General features: G+C 46.0%; 2 protein-coding genes across 2 annotated transcripts; one reads left to right on the top strand and one right to left on the bottom strand.

The window, feature by feature from the left end:
- Positions 1-1,656: 1,656 nt before the first annotated feature.
- Positions 1,657-7,463, bottom strand: pdp2 (putative pyruvate dehydrogenase phosphatase isoenzyme 2). Its single transcript, XM_079743373.1, has 9 exons — positions 7,293-7,463; positions 6,852-6,972; positions 6,578-6,703; positions 6,316-6,435; positions 5,895-6,181; positions 5,345-5,450; positions 4,224-4,460; positions 3,156-3,455; positions 1,657-2,440 (listed from the first exon to the last, which is right to left on the bottom strand). Exons 2-9 carry the CDS (start codon positions 6,930-6,932, stop codon positions 2,171-2,173), a joined length of 1,527 nt encoding a protein of 508 aa, XP_079599499.1. The 5' UTR covers positions 6,933-6,972; positions 7,293-7,463; the 3' UTR covers positions 1,657-2,170.
- An 8,096-nt stretch (positions 7,464-15,559) lies between these two features.
- phlda2 (pleckstrin homology-like domain, family A, member 2) lies at positions 15,560-16,663 on the top strand. Its single transcript, XM_079742680.1, has 2 exons — positions 15,560-16,137; positions 16,284-16,663. The coding sequence occupies exon 1, from the start codon at positions 15,696-15,698 to the stop codon at positions 16,110-16,112; it is 417 nt and encodes a 138-aa protein (XP_079598806.1). The 5' UTR covers positions 15,560-15,695; the 3' UTR covers positions 16,113-16,137; positions 16,284-16,663.
- Positions 16,664-22,238: the final 5,575 nt, after the last annotated feature.

Here is a 22,238-nt window from a genome sequence, read left to right as displayed (position 1 = left end):
AGATAAAGAGAGAGAGAGCTCTCAAGGATGTTTAAAGTTCACATGATCCACATGGCACACAAGTACACTTCGGAGAATATCGAATCCATGATGCCTTGATGGTATTTGAAAGACTTTGAAAACTGCTTAGCTATGCTTGCCATGACATTATACAGCTAGTTTCACTTTTTTTCACTTCCGCACATCACAGAAAGAAGTAGTAACCTTTACCCTGATCTCTCTCTCGCTCTCTCTCTGATTAACTCAACCACTCTCTCCCTGCAAGGGTTTGCTAGTTAATGGTTATTCATAATGACTGTGTTTGTAATCTCATGCTCCTCCCAGGTTGAATCCGCCTTCATTAGAATAACAAAGAGTTACAAAGGTAAAAAAGTAAAGGCAGCAATGCAGTAATTACAGGAAGGTTAAATATTGACAACACTGAAACAAAGTGGTCCAAAGACTTTTTACAGACACAATATAATTTAATAATGAACATCTGACTAACCAAAGAACCCTTCGATAACAAATCAAACGGAACACTATGATGCAGGTCCCTAGTATATGGCTAAAGAAAGAAAATCCATATCTTTCTATGTACACAATAGTGTGTCATGTGACCGTTACTGTGATATCTTTAGCAATGTGTTGACCTTAATTTGAGTAAGATCACAAACAAAAAGATGATCTGTTGATCACCATGGTGACAAGACCAAAGTTGTATTCTGACCTTTAACACGAGCAGTAAGCCCGGTGTTTAAACACCCACACCCATTATTATTCTGTGTCGGTGTCATCCACCTCCGGGCCGCTCCCGCCCAGTATAGGTGCGGCAGCGCCCTCTACTGGTACACAGTGGAACCAACCTCTGGTAGTCCTGCCCTCCCGGACCTGGGGGAGTTTCGAGGGCGGAGGGGGCACAGAGAGCCTGTGCTCCAGCCTACTCCTTAGTAGTAGATTACCAGCAGGTATTGGCAGGGGAAAACCATGGGCTCGCAGACTGCCGGACCTGGAAGGAGGAAACACGATATTAAAGCATTTGAATGACTAGGAAATTGTAACACGATACCGCTGTAGAAGAAAGTCCAACATCTATTATCAATTCCAAATTTGACCAATTTTAAATTGCAAATCGCTGGGAGGAAGGACTTTTTCTTTTTCCCACTGGATTTATGTTTTGTTTTGTGGGTTTGCCAGTTGTCCAGCCCTCTTTGGAGTTGCGGTTATAGTCCTTTGTTTTTCATTTGATTATTAACCATCAACAATAAATGGTTTAATAATCTGTTGATTCAAAGGATTATTATTACTAGTTACTATTCGACTACTATTACACGCCACCATCGTTTAAACTGACCTGTTATCCTATATGTTTAGTCTTTCCTTCATTGTATTCGTTTCTGTAGAAAAGAGAAAAATACATTTCAAATATACATTGTCAGATGTGAATCTTAGGACAAATGACAATCGAAATGGGATCAATCAGTTAGGTAGATGTAAAACTTACATAGTAAATGTAAACATAAAATACATGTTTACGTTCACGCTCTCAGGGGCTGCACGGACGGTTCATAAACTACCCGCTTGCTTACCAATTAAATGTGAACAACATTTAAATTCGTTAATAAGTTTGTTATTAGCTATGGAGACATAGAAAATAGTAGACATTATGGTTCAAACTTTACTTTATTGAAACAACTCAAAAAAAGGAATAGATAAAAGCTTATCCTGCAAACATTTTTAATTAAAAAAAGAAAACTGATTGTCCAATTGTATCAAACGGTCCAACGCGCACGAGTATATTCTTTGGTGGCCGCACTTCACAGCAGGCAGCTCTGGTTTCTTTGTGCCATAAGGGACTGGTCTCATCCCAGTAAAAGGTTGAAGGGGCATCGTGGCTCGCAAATGTTGTGGCTCCTTAATTAATTAAGTCTGCACATAGATGACGCGTACACTACAATTAAAAAGGATCTTGATAACAACCTGTGTCAAATCTGTTACAATGGTAACAATTAAAGCTAGGCGAGATATTTGTGTAATACACACGTACATAAAACACAACACGCCACTGTCATGTTGACATAAAAATCAATCTGTTAAAATAAAAAGAAATATCATAGAATATGTGATCGGTCACTGTCTCTGTATGTGCTCCAGGATCCAGTCCTCTGGCAGAGAGACTAACAGGTCTCTGCTAGCTCTTCTGGGGTTTGCTCAGGTCCGAGTTGAGGTACACCACGGTGGCGGTGACGTCATCCCTGTACATCCGGGCCAGTTCCTCCGGGAGGGCCAACATGGCCGCCAGTCTCTCCGGGCAGAGCTGGCCGTGGTCGCTGGTGCCCAGAGCGTGCCGGATCAGGTGCGTGGCGGCGTTGAGGTCGGAGGGCCGCGTGGCCCGAGCGCTGCGTCTCTGCAGAAGGTCCTGCATCTCGCCCAGCTTCAGACGCTTGTCCGACACGGGGGCCTGCAGGGGCAGCAGAGAGCGGCCACACCAAGGAGGTGAAGGAATCAATACGGAAGAAAAATGTTTAAAGGTCGTGTCAGCGAGGATGGGTCTCTTCTGTTGGTGTTTGAAGCGAGATCCACAACAAACGGAGCCAGCTCGCACCTCCGTTCCGTGTCTCGTGCATCCAGTAAAAACCTGTCATGAACGCAGCGCAAAACCCCACAACATCCACCCCTTGTCGGTGATTGGTTGGAATACTATTTATTTTGTTGAAGGCCTGCTTATGGGGCGGGCGGACAGCAGACCGTGAGGAAAAATCAGATGAATGGGATCATTTATGTTTCGGCCTAGCATCGCTGATACAACTTTTAAAAGGAAAATCCAACCCTGAAACAACTTATTCTGGATTTAAAGTGATGAAGTGGGTTACCTAGTTAAGTTATGGATTCATTCTGGTCCAAATCAAGTTTACAAACCTACATAACATTTGAACTCATAATGCCCTCTATTGATTAATTTATACTATAGCATGAGTTAGGAGGATAGAATGTTATTGGCAGTTTTGGGTTACCAGGCAACATCAATCCAACGTTCTGGCTCCGCCCCCCAAATCTAATAGGCGAGTACAGACACCAATAGCCTGAAAGGTAATATAGCCCCGCCCCTAAATGGAAAAGGTGTCTACCATAAATCAGCGAGCTCGGAAACAAAGCAAGTGACAACAGATGAATACCTGCAGGTGAACCCCACTGAGGTGTTCTCCGACCAGTCGGACGGCCTGCTGGCTTCCCATCTCGTCCCAGAGGCCGTCAGAGCCCAGGATGAGGAAGCGGTCCTGGGGGCGGAGCTTGTGGTACAGGATCTCCGGAGCGGCGTCCAGGTAGGGTGGGGTCAGGTAGTTGGGCGGTGTGTAGTGGTACATGTTGAGGCTGTCCAGGTCCACGCCCGACTCAAGGCTCTGCAGGACGCTGCTCTGGAGCTCCCGGCTCCACTTGAAGCTCACGTCGCCGAAGGCACGCAGGGGCATCAGGACCTGTCTCACCCAACAAGAACACAGCAGGGGCATCAGGACCTGTCTCACCCAACAAGAACACAGCAGGGGCATCAGGACCTGTCTCACCCAACAAGAACACAGCAGGGGCATCAGGACCTGTCTCACCCAACAAGAACACAGCAGGGGCATCAAGACCTGTCTCACCCAACAAGAACCAGGCAGAACACAGCGGGGGCATTAAGACCTGTCTCACCCAACAAGAACCAGGGGCATTAAGACCTGTCGCACCCAACAAGAACCAGGGGCATTAAGACCTGTCGCACCCCACAAGAACCAGGCAGAACACAGCGGGGGCATTAAGACCTGTCTCACCCAACAAGAACCAGCCAGAACACAGCAGGGGGCATTAAGACCTGTCTCACCCAACACGAACCAGGCAGAACAGCGACTTCAGCAGCGCCTTGGTTGTAGATGGGGCACTTCAGATAAGACCAACTAAAACTCATTTCAAGGACCTCAAACACATTTGCAAAGCTAAATGAACCAATATAAACACCCACCTTGTCTATTTAGGTACTGTTGTCTGGCCTTGATTGTGAAAACCTAGTTTTTCAAGAAGTACAGCAGCACAACCCTGCAGTACTGTAGCCATGAATACACAAGAGGGGTGACCCTCTCAGCTGCATCGTGTATTTTAACGAAACGGACGGTGGTCATTTCACCATCAGCATCAAGCGCAAGACATTTAGTACTGGCATGAGCCATTCGTTTACATCTCAGCTCCTCTCCGTCCAGTGCGTCCCTTACCCCCAGCAGGCGGTCTTCAGAGACCACCGTGTCCGTCTCCGAGGGGGGGTGTCTGGCCCGGATGCGCTGCAGCTCAGCCTGGTTCTGGGCGTTGTGGTCCCGGGACAGCGGCAGGGCGCTCCAGGAGCCGTCGTCCTCCTGCACCCCGAGCACCGCTCTGCAGTCGCCCGCGTTGGCCACGTGGATCCCCTCCAGGTCCAGGTGGGCCACGCACGCCGTGCAGCCCGTGAACGCCACCTGCAGGGCCCGGGTAGTAGTGAAGGCGGGGTGATGTGTCGTAGTGCGGCTGCACGACTTATCGAATCGCAATCGCGATATCAGCCTTCACGATTGTATAGCCGCAAAACGCTGCGATTTAATAATAAAAAAAAGTGCAAGAAAAAAAAAAATTAATTTGAATTTGTTTTTTCTTATTTATTCTATTTATTTTATTTAGATGTACTATTGAGAAAACCTAACAAGTTTGCACTGCAGAAATGCTTTTATTTTGAAAAAGATATTTTTTTATTATTTATTCAATTTTGTAAAATATTGTTATTTTGAAAACAGTACTGTTTTTTAGTTTTTGTATTTTTTTATGCTAGTCTAAGTTTGTATGTTCGAGTTGAGAAATAAACATTTTAATATGATCAGCAATCTGTGTGCATTTTCCTTGACAACCAAGCAAGTAGACTCATGACACCATTTGTTTATTACATCGCAATCGCAATATGGTCCACCATAATCGCAATATGACTTTTTCACCAAATCGTGCAGCACTAATGAGTAGGACCACTGGTTTCAGATCCTTTAACTTTTTTGTTGTTTTAAAGGTAGTGCGATTGTGACACCAAGTCAACCGTCACATTCCAACCAAAGATAAATAATATAAAAAAGGTGACTTATTATACCAACAGGTGTGTCTGGGGTGAGCCTTACAAGCTGTTTGGAAAACCGGCCTCGTCTGACATCACACGTGGGCGCGTCCACCTAGATGTCTGCTGGATAGATCAGTCTACCAGCCTACCCCTTGGACTGTAGCAAACGTTACTCATCTATCTAATGGCTTTTCAAACTCCCACCTGGTGGTATAATATGTCACCTTTAACAAAGCCAATGGGGCACCCCCCCGTACCCATTACCTGGATGGCGGTACTCTTCAGCAGGTCTGAGGAGAGGGGCACTTGGGCCTCCAGAGAGATGTCTGTGTCTAGTCGTTTAAAGGCATAGTCCATAGCTTCTGCTGGGCTGAATACAGAATGATACATCTTCGTTGGTGTCATCCCAACAATGTCAATAGCATCTCCAATCATAAACCAGCTCTGGCATGTTTTTATCTTGTTCAGACACGACAACAAACTCACAGTTCGTGCAACGTGCATTTAAGATGTACGTTATTAATCCCGGAATGAAAACGCAGTTTGCCATGTATGTATGTAGTATTCCATGTGCAACAGCCACAGTCTAACTTTGCAACAGAGGAGCGTCTTGACACGGATAAGATCCAAGTCTTCGCGAACTTAAATCAATCACCATGTACATTACAAGGTAAACAAATCACCACGACTTACATAACACGCCGAGCTTTTTCTGTCCTCCGCTAGCGAGCAGGAAAAGCATCGATAGCCGAGATTAACCGAACGATGAGAGATGAAGAGGAAGAGGAGGTCAGCGCTGACCACACACACACACCTCATGCCGTCGCTGTGCTCCCCGTGGTCCAGCAGCTCCTGCCAGAACACCCGCAGCTGCTCTCGGTAGAAGGAGGCAGACTTCTGGTAGCTGACGTCCCCGCGGTGTTTGTACCACTGCAGGACGGCGGGCACCGGCCGGCCCTGCTCCGTCAGCCACTCCAGCTCCTCCAGGCTCCGCAGGGACATCATCGCTATGGCAACGTAGGACAGCAGCCGCTCGCTGACGGCCTGGGCACAGGCCCAGCCCCCGTGTCCGTCGAACACGCCGAAGAGCGTTCCCGGCGTCTACACCGTCGGAAATAAGAGAGTAATGGGTTGAACAGCACGCACGCACGCGCACACACACACACACACACACACACGATGAAAGAACGAATCAGAGTATATACAGCGTGTCTGTAGAGGTGTACTAAACATGCCTGCAGGCAGGTGGCAGCACTGTGGCGGTCCTCATTAGGTGTGTTAGCAGCAAGATGGTTGCTCTCAAACTTTCTCACAGCACTGAGGCATCTGCCATCAAACCCAGGGATACTCACAGCCTGAAATACACACACACACACACACACAACTGTGTTTGAAACGTTCAATAGCATGACACCAAGAATCTAGCGTTTTACTGCATACACAAGATTGCGTCTATAGTAAGCTCATGGTAATACATGCATGCTTTGTGGGTATTACCTGCTCGTTTGCTTGTAAAATGCTGTTGACTTGGATCTGGTTAAGCTGGAAGTCCATATTCTGACGAGTTGAGAGGCTCCGCCCACCTAAAGCCCCAGCTGTTGAGCGACCCCCGATCTGCTTCCACTGGACACAGTTTAACGTTTTGAGAGTCATCGGTAACGCTGATCAACTTTTAAAACAAATCGATCAAGCCTGCACCTTGAACAATTAATAGGCTAACAGACTACAAAACCTTGCGGAAATGTATCAAATAAGTGAGGGAGATAGTCACCTGCGAAGACGAACTGCAACTAAATAACAACGTGCAGCTTGCGGCTTTTTGAAGGATGCGGGTGCACATCAATCCAGACATTTGATACTTTGAAACTCGATCACAATGGCCAGTCAGTAATCTGTGAGGTGGAGAACAAACATTGTCACGACAAGAATCATGAATCAAGAATCATGCAGAAATAGGGTCACCCGGGGACAGCCTCCGGGTGAACCTTCAGATCACCACAGCATGTCAAAGGCCTGTTTCACCTGGAGCAGGCTGGCTAACGGTACCAGCTTAGCTCATGGCAAAACGAAAGTTACTATTTAGCTAACGTCAACAGCCACAGTATGTTCTGATTCAAACCGATTGCGGATTACTGCGGGTACACTGTAGGCACGGAGTAGTCTATGCGCTGGATAATGCAATAGTAAGCCGGTTGTTGGAACAAGTACGTACACATTGGCAGATCACAGCCGACGCCGGGTGATGCGGTCACTGATTTATCGTCGGCAACGCGTCGATAAGAATTACAAAGGAAACTGCATTTCCTGGGGTAATGAATTATATCTGATAATATATTCGGTAAGGTTATTCTTCATTCAACAGAACTCAGCCCCTGGTGACAACTATAAGTGCTCTTTCGACAGTGGCTGTCAGTTTACTGACGCACACGCCGACCAAAACTCGTCAGGTGGTCCGCTGTCAGCCAATCAATGACGGCCAAACGGGAAGTAACAATTAGGTGACAGGCGCGAGCAGCGTGCGCACAACCAGGAGTTGAACTTCAAACTGGGGCACTTGGCGTGAAAGAGGACACGAATATCGATCATACAATACCGTTGTATGTGCATGTAATGCATGTTGTGTTTGCTGTTCGTTTTCTTTCCTCCAAGCACATGACAGAATGCCATTCGCACGACAGTAATGACGCAGGTTATTTATGTATTTTATTTGGATGCAGGTGCGTAGCCAGGACTTTAGGGCCCAATGTGACATTTGTTTTGGTCGTAGATATGGTGCTTACCGTCATTATTATATGAGGGTGAGTCTATATATATATATATATATATATATATATATATATATACACAGTGGCGAGCAGCACGTGGAGGACGAGACGGGAGGCGGTTACGCAACTCTCGTGTCCCATACACCGCACGACTCCGAGGTTGCCTTTATTGAACGACCCCGAACATATCAGAAACCCGACACACCTGACCAGCACACACAACACTCTCACTAATGGTCCCGATCACACTACACATCACACAACAATGGAACACACAATTAACACACAACCAATGAAAACCCCAAACCCGTTAACCCTACTTAACCGAACAACAAAACAAGTTGACAAAAGCCCATTTTGTCAACTGACAACCCCAATTCCCAGGATCCCCTGCGCGACCCCGGAGGAGTCGCCACAATATATATACAATGATGTTTATGGTCATCATGATGGACCATGGTACATTATAATTATTAATGGATAATAATATAAGATCATATAAACGTACAATGTGTTGGATTGCTTGCTCTCTTTGAAGATGTAATTCTCTTTTTTGGTTTCATTCTATCAGATTGTTAGCAAGTGGTTATCCGATTATCTTTCCTCCAGAAAACAATGTGTCAACTGACTCCATATAGTCATAGCATTTTGGGCTGCCTCAAAAGAGCGCCACAGGGCTCAATAGTTGGTGCTTTACTTTGCATAAATGTAAAGTTAAAAGTTAAAATAAGTTGAGCTTTGTTTAACTCTATGCAAATGAATGCATATTGGGCCGCACGGTCGTTCATGTGTGGCATTCCGTGAGCACTGGCGGACTTCCGATGAGTTTGTTTTCATTGGTTTTAAGAACCAACGTTCCCCTGACCGCACCAGATTGTATACCATTCTTGGAGTAGCATCATCAGAAGTGGGAGCGCACCTGAAGTCAACATCCGCCTGGAAATACCATAAGCAGTTGGAGGTCACCCAAGGGACTTGATCAGAATAATTCAATCCCGTCTCCCGAAAAATGAAACGTAAACCTAACAGTTCTCAAGTCCAACATGGTTCCCAGCTGTGCTCAGTACGCTGCCCAATCAGTCATCGTTTCAACACAAGCTACAGCGATGGAAGCAGCTGTTCCAGCAGTAGCAGAGCCCACTCAGTAGCACTTAGTCAAGCAGCAGATGGTTGAGGATGGTGCTCAGACGGATGAGAAGCGCAAACACTTGGCTTGCTTGCCAGGACAGTAAATAAGTCTGCACTTTTGACCGTCCTACGCAATTCAAGACCACCACTAGGGGGCAGTAGCTGCGTTTATATTACATCCCATCGTAGCGAATGGGCCCAGAAGTGCCGGCAGATAGAGCACAGTTGCCTGGAGTAAATTGAGATTATGTTATATTTTACTCTGTGCTCCACTTCAGTTCTTTTAAACATTACACAATAGCATCTGACCCACTAGTACTGGCTTCTGGTATACTACACAGGCAGGCATCCTTGAAGAGTCGGGGACAAACACCTCAGCAAGGAAAGCAAACAAGGATGTGGCCTAGACTACACACCGGGAGTGTAGCAAACTTATGGTTATTTCCTGGAAATTTGATAGAATCTAAACTCAATGTGTGTGTGGGAGGGTTCTTGCTTTGTCATTATTCCATTAAACAACTTTTACTAAACAATTTGTGTTAGAAACGATACGAGCCAGAAGAATTGGGGAGAGATCCTGAAGTGACTGTAGAACATGGAGAAAGGGACAAAGTGAGAAATACACATCCAAAGACTGTTCCAGGGTGAACTGACTTTATCGGATACAAAATATCTCAAATAAGTAATAATAAGTATAGCCGACAATAAAACGTGCTATCTGTATGATATCTATCAAACTTTGGCATGTTAAGATGACTGATTGGTTGCTTAGTATTTATGGGAACAGCACATCAGAGCATTACTATCAGCCGCGGCTGAGCATTATCTGCAGATTTATGAATGGAACAGGAAACTAGGTGTGGTATGTTTAACTTGAATCATATTCTTGTTGGCAAACTGGGCTGACCTGGCCAACCTTCCTTCGGTCAAACAAAAGAGGGGCTAAATAAGGAAAGGTTTGCTCAATCCAAAACCATGGTAATCTAGAGGACGCATGCCGCCTCTTGTCTCGTACAGGGGGTTGACACCGCAGGATCTGACTAACATGAAATGTGTGGTATTCAACGGCGCCATATCGGATGAGTCATTGTAATTACTATTCCCGGTTTGATCATCGATCCATTTTCAGACAAGCATTTGATTAAAGTATATAATTATAGACACTAGGTTTGTGTGTTATGTATATATATATATGGTCTCTTATACATATATTCCATTTGCTAGGCTATCTACTTATAGTGGACCAGTGGTGCTGGCTGTTATTCTTACCCGCTTAAAAATAGGGCTGAAATAATAGTGATAATATTCTGGCGAGCAGCACGGGAAGGACGAGACGGGAGCCCAGGTTAAGCGGTTACGCAACTGTCGTGCCCCATACACCGCACGACCCCGAGAGTTGCCTTTATTGAACTCCACCGAACACTCAGGAAGATCGTAAAAGAAACACGACACAGCTGACCAACACACACAACACTCTCACTAATGGTCCCGATCACACCACACATCACACAACAATGGAACAACACACAATTAACACACAACCAATAAAAACCGCAAACCCGTTAACCCTACTTAACCGAACAACAAAACAAGTTGACGAAAGCCCCTTTTGTCAACTGACAACCCCATTTCCCATGATCCCCTGCGCGACCCCGGAGGAGTCGCCACAATATGGTAGGGTAAAGATATATATATATAGATATCCAAATAATAGTAATAAAAAAAGGGGTTGTATGGGGATATTTGTTAGTGCTGGTTAAAAGACGGGCAGCAGCACTAACTAAAGGCTGATTGAGATGAGAATCAAAGACTGAATACGTTCATCTCGGTCATTGGCTAAAATAAAGCACTTGACCTTTCTCGATCCCTCGTAGATTAGAGTTGGTTGTGTGAAAGAGTATCGGTTTATCATTTAAGCTGCAGGGAAGCCATGCATAGAGCACATTGGACACTACATTCCCGGATGGCAGAAGGCTTGCAGACCTGCATGCCACTCATTGTTAGAATTTTGAAACCGCATGCGGGCGGTTCTCCCATCTTAACCGGCCGTATTCCATGTAAGACGGCCCATTGTGATGGCTGAACGGCGACACAGCATGTGTGGACCTCGTGCTGTGTCTCAGACTTGCCCAATCCAGTTCCAACATCGGCCAACGCAAAGCCCAAGCAAGCGGGCCTAACGTGGTGGTGTTCACTGGAGCCTGAGGGAGGAGACGCGTTAGGAGCTTGAACGGACGGATCAGACCCTTCTAGTTTTGCTCTGACCTCATATCCTTACATGCTTCATTATCAAAGCTTGAGAGGCTGTGAATAACATGTCACGTAGCCTCAGAATAAATGAAAATTAAACATAGAATACAGAATTTTCAGCATGCAAGAAGGCCCAACGCGAGGTGTGGTTAAAGGAGGGCTTTATGCATCATGATTCATGGGGTTTGAGCGTCAGACAGAACCACCTGGCGATGTGCATTCATTGCATGCATGGGGCTGCCCTCTATACCTGGAAGCGACCATTCCTGTCGTCCGTGTGTCACGCCCAGGGCCCGTCCGACAGGGCTGTGTCTGTCTGCCGCTCACTTGCACCATTTGTTCTTTTTCCCACGCTCTTGAATTCCCGGCCGGCCACAGACACACGCACACACGGCTTATCGGGACAATGCCTTAAATAGTTGTTGAGTCCCATGACAAGGCCATGTCACCAGAGGCCACAGCAGCATGTGTGTGTGTTTGTGTGTAAGTACATATGGACACGCACACACAGAGCCGTTTGTGTGTTTATGTCTAGGTGTGTGTGTTTGTGTTTGTGACGCTGTGCAGCTGTTAGCTGCTGGCTTTCCTCTGGGCTGCAGTTCGTGTCACCACTCATTGATGATCACCAACTGCAGAATGTATACCAAACGGCCCTCAGCAAGCCTTTGCTACGCCAAAATACCTCACCTCCCAAATAGATGCATCCTGTAGGAAACATATAAAAAAATATATATAAATTTGATCCAAATGTTTTATCTATTAATATTGCATTTATCACACCAATGTGACGGTTTAACTCACACTTAACTTGTCATGGGTGTTAAAAATACATATATGGAATTTGTTAGACCAATTCTTTGTACTTCTTGTAGAAAATAAATGTGTAATATAATTGTTGAGTGGCTTCAATGGCCAAACAAAATAATGAGTACGATAAGTTGATGGCCAAAGTCATTAATATGCTGCCTTTTTTGTCATTCATGTTGAGATTGAAACCAAATTGCATTAATTAGATAAACATTGAAGTGCATGTTAAAAAGTGCTCCCCAATTGCCAAAGAACAGGCATGAGAAGAACTGGTACAGGACTGCGTGTTCTTGTAGCAGAAGGAACAACAATGGCATTTAAACAGTGCTGAATATGTTGCCTTTCTCAGTGTTTGAGTGGCGCTGCGTGTTCAGCACACATCACTCACACACGCACAGACCAGCTACATGTCTGGGCAAGCAGTGGAAGAGGGGCCTTTTCTGGTACAACCACCTGCTGAGCCCTTTCCCGCCCACGTGCACGATGGCTCCAAAACACACTGAGGTAAACACAGCCTCTTCCTAACCGGTTGTTCCTGGGGTGGAACACTGGGGCCAGGGGCCAAAGGGCCTCTCCCAGCTGGTAATGGGGTTATGGCAAGTGGGAGGAAAGCGGTTCACATCAGGGTGACACGTAGACCATGTCCACTCCACACACGGACACAGGGACAGACTGCAGCATTTGTGTTTCAAAGCATCTTCCAAACGTTTTCACAAGCACATTCTGAGCACACAGCACACATTGTGTTCTATCATTCAAATGCCCAGACCAAAATTTCAGGCTGCCGATTTCTGTGTCGCACTCAATTATACGTACTCAATCCAGAACGGTATAACTATTGCCCGTCCACACAGCTGGCATATTTATTTTCGTCAAAGTGCATGCACACACATAAACACACACACACGTACAAGCGTGCACTCTTAAAAGTGCGACCCGACACATCCTCAGAGGTTCATGCACACACATGACAGGCCACACACATGGCCTGTCTAGACGTACACTAATGGAAAAAAGCCTTTAATCGAATAAGCATATTATCAATGAACATACATAACATGAAGGTGTGAAGACAAGGAGACAAGCTGGGAATCAAACCGTGTTTTGCAAAGCTGCTGCACCGCGTTCCTCCCTCTCTGGCAAAGAGTAGCGTGCATTAATGACAACAGTATGCTCCTATCTCTCTCTCTCTCTCTCTCTCTCTCTCTCTCTGTCTGTTTGTCTGACTGCCTCTCCGTAGAGTTGTGTTGTGACTAGCTTGTTTCCTGGGGCCTGTACAGGAGTGTTGGGTGGGAAGTGTGGGGGCAGCGGGGTGAGAGATTGGTACTCAAGGTTGTCAAAACACGTTCCCCGGTTCCCGTTCCCAAACAACATCCCGTCTGGCCCCCCCGTACGATGACCGGCCCCTCTTGCTCCCCACCCAGCAGCAGGTCGGTGAGAAACACACAGGCCCCCTCCTCTTCTCCCGCTAATGGTGTTTACTCATCCACCAAGTCGCTGAACATTTTAACGAGCCGCCGTGATGATGCCCGTAGCGGGCTGTACTCCTGGGAATAGGCCTATTAGCGGCACCAGATGGTTGAGACATCTCCTGGACGTTTCCAGGTTAGTGCTGAGGCAAAAGGAAAACAGTGACAATGGTCAATTGTTTAATGTTGAAATGTATGAGTTAATGAACTCTAATATAACATAATGAATTACGCCTTCCTAAATCGGAATGACTGACATTGCTTATTGTAAAGAATGATGTATTTATTGTGTCATCTGATGAGGGCCTGCAAAGTAATGTATCCCTTTCGCTCCCTAATAACAAACACAAATGCACACACCATCCATGACTGTGCACGTGCATACATGTCCAAGCATGCAACTGTGGCTTTAGAAGGTGGCCTGTTTTACAGGCACGCCTTACTGTCTAACCCTGTTCCTGTTGAATGACACATGCAACCCCACACACGCACACACAAACACACACACACACACACACACACACAAATACAAAAACACACCCACACAAACACATACACACACACAGGGCAAGAGGAAGATAGACACACTGACAAATTAAAAATATGGGTGTGTGTGCATTTGTGGACTTGTAATTCTGTAGGCAGGGGAGATGAGATGACCACCACATGCTATCACTATGTAAACTCTGGTTGCTATGTGGGCCAGTTGACTCACACGCTGCGCTAAAATGAAACATATTGTGCCATAAGTGGTGATTTTATGTTGCCTGTATAATTGTTGCAGGAAAGAGCAAAGCATCCTTTCCACAGAACACTGGTATATCTGCTCAAGGGGTGTGTCCTCGGATGCGTTGTCTATGCGATGCAATAATACATGGAATAAAGTTTACAATATGTGTCTTACTTTCATTAGTTCAGATGTCTATATGATCAAATTCAATGTAACTGCATTACAAGAGGACACACGCAGATCAAACATATACATACATAAATCTGAGTCAGTCTGAGGCATATGTGTGTATACATTTATAAGGTTTATATATATATATATAGACATATATAGACTAGAGGATGTGACAATGTATGTGTGTTGTATGTGTAGGGGAATATGTGTGAGTGAGTTTAGTTTACCCCAGTCATGCTGGCGTCAGTGTAGGGTGTCAGTGTATAGTGTGGGTCTGTTACTGCCTCATTGCTTCACTGCTGCTGGGACAACCAAACCCTGCCTGGAGCCCATAAATCAAGATTGGCTGATGGTGGCACCTTTGCCCGGGCATGATGGCGGTACAGTGACTGATGTCAGTATAGTTAATACAGCAGAGGATGTCATCAGAGTGCATTACGCCTAATCTCCTGGTATCCAAGTCCAAATTAGTCAGTACAGCGTGTTCACTTTCAATTTTCCTCTTCTCAATCTGAGATCCCCTTTGTCCTCGGCCTGTTTGTGGGGCTAGGCCGGCTCTCCGGGTTTCTTCGGTGCTTTCCTGTCTGCACTTCAGTGGTTCCATGGACGATTACGTGTTTAACCCAATAATAATTTGACGTTGGAAACTCATGAGTCTTGTTTCTTCAAGGTGCGACTGTATGCGAGCAACGTGCCCTCTACAAATAAACCCCCCAAAAAAACCCATTAAACTGCATTGTTCCCACTTCCCACATAGCAACAGTAACGCCAGTTTTTACAATGAAGAACGCCATACACGTTGCCAAAGTCGACCAGGCAGTACGGGCTCTACTATTATTTAAATCTAGTAATTACATAAATCTATTGCAAGGTGGAAGTCAATTACAGCCGTGTAAGTCAGTCATTTGAGTCATTTCCTCGGGAGTTGTGCGAGTTACACATTAACAGGTAAGGCTGTGTCAAATGTAATCAGCTCCACATTAGGACTTCCTCTCGTCTCCCTGCTCGGCCTGACTTCCGCCCACGCTCGGTCTCGCGACTCCGCCGGCAACTGCTGAAGCATTCCGAAAGGAGCTGACGTCAAGGGGGAAGGGCACTGGCCGTCCCAGGGTATATATAGCTCTGCACCCCTGTCCATACATAACGCAACTCTGGATCTACAAGCCTACGCAGAGAAGCTCCTTCATCGGAGTCTTCGGACAGCTGAACACAAGCAGAGCGGATTTTACCACATCTGCCGGTTACTCGTAAAAAAAGAGACTCCGACGAAGCAACTTGAAGTTTCACAAACGATGAAAATGTCGGCCGAGGAGATTTCCCAGATCCTGAAAGAGGGAGAGCTGGAAAAGAGGAGCGATAACCTTCTCCAGTTCTGGAAAAGGAAAACTTGCGTGCTGACTACGGACAGCCTGAACATCTACGCCGACACGCAGAAGCGCTCCAAGAGCAAAGAGATGAAGCTCCAGTCCATCAAGAAAGTGGACTGCGTGGAGCGCACCGGGAAGTTCGTCTACTTCACCATCGTTACTACGGACAATAAGGAAATCGATTTCAGGTGTTCCGCGGAGGACAACTGCTGGAACGCCGTGATCACCATGGCGTTGATAGATTTCCAAAACAAAAAGGCCATCCAGGACTTTAAAACACGACAGGACAACGAGAGCGCCTCGCCCGGGCAGCAGGAAAGGCGTCTGGCCAGGGCGCCGTGAGCGACTCCGCGCATTGAACACTATGGTAAATGATAGTTCTAAACTCCCAACAAAAATGTATTCAAAAATAATTATGTTGACTCTTATCTCACCAGGTCTGCTATGCTGGGAATAAATAATTACGTTTTTATTCACGTGATATTAATTCCATGCCGTTCTCTTCTTGTTCAGTGTCATTATGGAACATGAAGACAGAATCGGACCAAAAGGAGGCATCTTCCGGTCCCATCCGGTCCAGGGATGAAGGATTACTCGGGACGGGTCTCTCGGAAGCCGTATGAAGGCAGAAGGTTGACCCCGACAAAAAGACAGAGAATTTCAAACGCAAGACTGAACTCTCATTGTGAAAAGCATTTTTCTTTTTCTCAAACTTTTCTAGGACGAGTGTTTCCGAGAAGAAGTTCAAACATATGTTTTTGTTGTAATTTATTGTTTCAAGGATGTGGTGTTCATGGAACAGTGGCTTGTGTTCTTTAAATTATTACTGTTTCAGTGTCTGTCATGTGTCTAGTCTATTTATTGAAATAAATATTCACTTTTGCCATAAAAAACCTTCCTCGTTGTATTTCCTTGTGGCCCATCTTGTACGAAAGCCGTTACGCAGACAAACACTCAATGCTGACATTCCTTCTCCTTTTTTAAACGGTCACATTTCCCTGGTCGCCTTGGCGGCATTTTGAAGTGAATACCAGACGTGCCACAGTGAAGAGAGAAGGCTGGAAAGTCCCTGAAACACCTGTTATCTCAGGTTCCGGCCTGACATACCGCCTCATATCTTTACAGACCTGATAGCAGCGTTCATTGACAACCGCACGACCATTGAACACACCTTGGCTCAATGCAAGGTGTGTCGTCGTGGCCAGGTGACAGGAAACGGAGCAACCGAGGAGAGGCAACCTACGATACACTGGGCTGCTGTCCAAGTGCCAAAGCTTAAGCCTGAATTCTTTTGTCAATTTGTCCTCGCTTTCAAACACCCATGAATTCGGGGCTAGCGCCACTCTCCATTCAAATTCCAACGGCTGCGTGCCCTGTCTATAATTTGGTCCCAGAAGGGTAAGGTTGTCTGAACGCAGGTGTCTAGGAGTCAGGGGCGATAGAAAGTTGACTCTACTAGCCGCAAGTGTAATCTCACACACACACACACACACACACACACACACACACACACACACACACACACACGGCGACATACCCATAGCCCTTTGCTGAGGCTTTGAAGTTGGATCATACTACAATGAGCACATCAAAGGGGTGGCCAGGGCTGCAGAGTGTTACCATAGAGCACGGGTCTCCGTTCTAAAAATGCCCCCTAACCAATTGGCACCACCCTAATCTCACACAGACCCATGTGACGCCACTGTCCGGGGTTAGGCCCCTGTGTGTGTGTGTGTGTGTGTGCGTGTGTGTTCTGACTCAACTACACCGACTACTACACGACAGACTTAGACTTAGAACAACATTAATGTCCCCAAAGAGGCAATTTGTGGTAGGCCAGGGGTCAGAGACTGCTTTGTTTTAACGTCATAAAAATCACATTCATTCATACAAGCTGCCTCATTATAGGTTGGTATATATATAGGCTACCTCCGCCGCCACATAACCGGGAGCTAAAAACAATACTCAGGTCAAGAAGGTGACGAGGGGAGGATCAGGAGGTGAGCGTGTGTGTGTGTGTGTGTGTGTGTGTGTGTGTGTGTGTGTGTGTGTGTTCCGTTTTACTTTCATTTTAGAGTTTTAATTGAGTATGAGTTCAAGGAAGTGGGCATGAAGGGAACAATGCAGAGGCCATGACTTTCGCCTCCTGCCCCCATCCATCGGTCCCTCTCTAAAACCCTAATAATAACTGGAATTTATGAGCGCCTTTCTAGGGTCTTGAAGAACAATGCACTCCTCACTAACAATGGCTCTGAGCAGCGATCACTGTACAGTCTTAAACCCGTACGTAGGCACTCAAACACGTAGCCTCTTCAAGGAGTTTAAAACGTCCATCAGTTCCATTCTTTTCTTTTCAGAGTGACTGTGCTTAGATGTCTGTCAGCCCTACTGGAAAATCCACATACCTTCCCCCAGCTATAAATACAGTGTTACTACATACATTAATACCTTCTCATTACTACTTACTAATACCACTACTACTACTACTACTTACTCATTGAGTAATTTAGTGACATACCTCCCACAAAGTAGTAGAATAGGAAAACAGAACAAGAACAATTAAATACCAGTTTGTACTGGTACTTGTGAACAAAGATACTACTGGTTACCCTGTGTTGGGTGGGGTCATGAAACACAGCCTTCATCCAGCTCCCCAGGAGGCTGCGCGTCATGTCTTGACTTGGCTTTCTTTTGAGGCAAACATCAAGCTCCTTCTCTCTGTAATCAGGAGCTTTACTAGTTCCTAATCGCCCGGTGTGGCTGCTTTGAGGTTACCTGGCGGAACCTCGAACCTCATTGATGTGTGCTGGGACAACTCCAACCACAGGGGTACGACCAGGCTTCTCCGGATGTACCCCCAACCTCCCCTCCACCCACCGCCCTCCATGCTTCCTGTAAGCCCCCCCCCCCACACACACACACACACACACACACCTTTGAAGCCCACTCTATTAAAACAACCACTTCCCTGGCTTCATCTCAAACCACGCCATTTTTGGAATTTGGCCAAATGAACAGTGTACGGTATCTAACTGTCCAGGGTGTTGGTTTGAAAAGTCTGAAGTTCTTCTAGTATTTCTAATTTAGTATTTTTATAATCAGAAAATAATTCTGAGTATTCCAGAGAGAAATGAAAGGTGCGTTTCACTCCTCAAAGGTCCTTAACCCTCAAGCAGCTTCAACACGATGCCTTAAAGCACATCTCTTTCACCGACTCTGCTCTTTCTGTCTAAACGCAGTATGACGCCAGCAAGCTACGACACTGATGACCTTCGCATAAACACAGAATGGCTCAAACCAAACAAGCACCGAGGCAGGAAGGCCTTTGGGTCGGTTGGTCATGAGATTACTAACAATCTCCCCGGTACACGTCATAGTCCTTGGCTTTTTCCTATTTTGTAGTTAAAAAAATAAATAAATGACGCTTTAAACTACACCATCTATGTCCTCATTCATGAATGATAGCCTGAAGATTGCAGTTATCTTGCACCCAAGTCACTCTCAGGTGAGTGAATACCTGAGCGCATTTCTAGGTAAGCAATGCTATGTATGCGTTCCCCACCCCTTTCCAACCCTGTCGTCACACATTCTCTCACACACATCTACAACAGATCTTCTCAGGTTCGAGGAAACCGAGGATCAAATCTCATTTCCGGGTCACAGTAGATCTCCGAAGGTTGGAATGAACAGAAGATAAAGCCGATCTCGCTTCCTGTCCCCAGACATTCTAAGGTTGGTGGATGGAACCGGAGATGACCCCGTCTCACATCCTGGCCAGAGCAGCCCAGCCCAGTACTCAGCCTCCATCACACGCCTCATTCATCATCCCTGGAGCCTGAATAAAAAACGAAAAAGCCATCCCCATTCCCAAATCAGATCCAGTGGACACATCGGCGGTATTTACCCTTCATTATCCTGTGAACAAAGACCGCCATTCTCCTAATTCTCCGCGCTCAGTCTGTGCCCATGGCAACAGTGTTTGTTGCCTCGTTAGACATTCATATCTGAGTGCTTAGTCATAGAAGAAGAACTCCCCTGACTGTGCTCAGCCACCCACACCCTGGCCTTAATGTACGGGCGTACACGGAGAACGTCTCCACAGCGCATTAGCCTGGCCGAGGGACGGGGACAGGGGACCTGTTATAAATACATCGTGCTTCTGTGGTATGTGGTCAAAATCGCAATGCCGTCAAAATCTAAAGTTTGTTGCAGATGACCACGGATAGGCATGCGTTCTGTCTCGGATGCATAACAAATTAATATTATGTTCTTATAAAGGGTTGGGGTTTAAGGAAAAGAAAAGGAAACAACATTTGACTTGACCTTCTGTTGTCTTGGCCTGCTGGAATAGCTCAGACACACCTGAAAGGGCGGGAAGTGCAGTAAATGACATTGTGGAAAGAAAATACTGAGGGGGAATCCCACTAGACCCGCCCACCAAATTGTTCCCTACACTTCCTTGAGGCTGATGTAAAAACGCACCCACAAATCACATGTGGGCTATCATTAATCAATCCCTCTTTTAAACTCCTATAAAACAGAAAATCACATGCAGACTATATCAATCAATCCCCCTTTTAAACTCCTATATAAGGGAGACTCAACAGGTGTGTTTAGTGTTGCCCTGATTGGACGATGGGTGCCTTGGATGGGATCAACACGGCTTGCTGCTCGGGGTAGGGGGTGATAGCTGACCATCGGCCCTTTCATCAGGACCCTTAATTGTTGTTATGTGGTGGTGCCATGCGCTGGAGATAAATATAGAGGAAACACTTAAGAACAACAAGCCAAGTCAACACATGTCGGTGTACGGTGATACTTCCTGAGCCTGTGGGGAGAGCCTCTCTTTGTAGGCCCCGTTTTTGAAAGGAGAATCTGATGAATGTGATGGTCCACACATGCGCACACACGCACACACACACACACACACACACACATACAGACACACACACACATGCATGCACTCACACATGCGCAAAACATGCACTAATCCAGGCATGCACATTTGTACATGTGTTTATGTATGGATAAAATCCACTTATATACTGGCATAGACATATGCTCACTGATACACACACAGCACTATACACACACACTCCACACACACACACACACACACACAAATACCTACAGACCCACCACTACACATACACACACAGACCATTATATACACACAAACACAAACACACAAGCACTCACACACACCTATACAGACCATTATACACACACACATACCATTATATATGCACACACACATATACACCATGACACACACACACACACACACACACAAATACCATTATATACACACACATGTACACCATGACACACACACACACACACACACACACACACACACACACACACACACACACACACACACCACTATTCACACACACACTCACCCTCGCAGCGTGCTGGCAGGGTGAGTGTTTGGACGTGTGTCTCATGTTGCTGAGGGACAGCTGTCCTGGGGGCCTTGTGGCCGAGCGAGGAGTCGCAGGAATGTGCACAAGAGAGCGAGGCTGGAGGTGGGGATCGCTACACACAAACCCCCTGACCTCTCAGAGCAGGGGGCCCAGCGACAGCATGGACAACAAGACCCGGGGAAACCCAGCGAGCCCACAGAATAACAGCATGTTAACTTACCACCGGGTGGACCACTGCACCGGGGATCCGGATGGATCCGGATCAACCGCCTATACCACTGCACTGTTTAATACTTGATCCGGAATGATCCGGATTGGTCTATAACATTACAAGGGTGTGCATGATTTTTCAAAAGTGGGACAACTGCCTGAGTTGACGAAAACACAGATAATGTTGTAGATGAACGTAGCTAATGCATCACCATTGCTGCTAACTGTGGTGGAGGCAGAATAAACCTGAAGCTCACCGTTGTTTTATGTTATGATTTGTAGCGCATTGATTCAGAACTGTAAAAATGCAGAGGAATGCCCACCCCTGGACCACTATTGACCAATAAAGTATTTAACAATAAAACTATATGGAATCACAGTACAACAGTATGGAGTCACAGTATAACAGTACGGAATCACAGTATAACAGTATGGAATCACAGTATAACAGTACGGAATGACAGTACAACAGTATGGAATCACAGTACAACAGTATGGAATCACAGTATAACAGTATGGAATCACAGTATAACAGTATGGAATCACAGTATAACAGTATGGAATCACAGTATAACAGCATGGAATCATAGTACAACAGCATGGAATCACAGTACAACAGTATGGAATCACAGTATAACAGTATCGAATCACAGTATAACAGTATGGAATCACAGTATAACAGTATGGAATCACAGTATAACATTAGGAATCTCGATGGAATCACTGTGTGTCCCGGCTGTGTCACTCCCGAGCTCCGTCCATTGTTTTCCCCATTAGCCCAATTACCTGTCCAGGTGTTTCCCATTCCCTCATTACCCCTTCTGAGTGT

The sequence above is a fragment of the Pollachius pollachius genome (genome assembly GCF_949987615.1).
Source record: "Pollachius pollachius genome assembly, chromosome: 9".
In the NCBI taxonomy this organism is placed as follows: domain Eukaryota; kingdom Metazoa; phylum Chordata; class Actinopteri; order Gadiformes; family Gadidae; genus Pollachius; species Pollachius pollachius.
Note: the sequence above shows the minus strand (reverse complement) of the source record. Positions and strands in the feature narration are given on the sequence as shown.

Excerpts from the sequence above, each read along its gene's own strand:
- phlda2 (XM_079742680.1), top strand. The coding sequence starts at position 15,696 with ATGAAAATGTCGGCCGAGGAGATTTCCCAGATCCTGAAAGAGGGAGAG.
- pdp2 (XM_079743373.1), bottom strand. The coding sequence starts at position 6,932 with ATGTCTGGATTGATGTGCACCCGCATCCTTCAAAAAGCCGCAAGCTGC. Across the intron at positions 6,704-6,851 it reads GTTGCAGTTCGTCTTCGCAG|TGGAAGCAGATCGGGGGTCG; the intron begins GTGACTATCTCC and ends AACTGTGTCCAG. Across the intron at positions 3,456-4,223 it reads CTGAAGACCGCCTGCTGGGG|GTCCTGATGCCCCTGCGTGC; the intron begins GTAAGGGACGCA and ends TGGGTGAGACAG.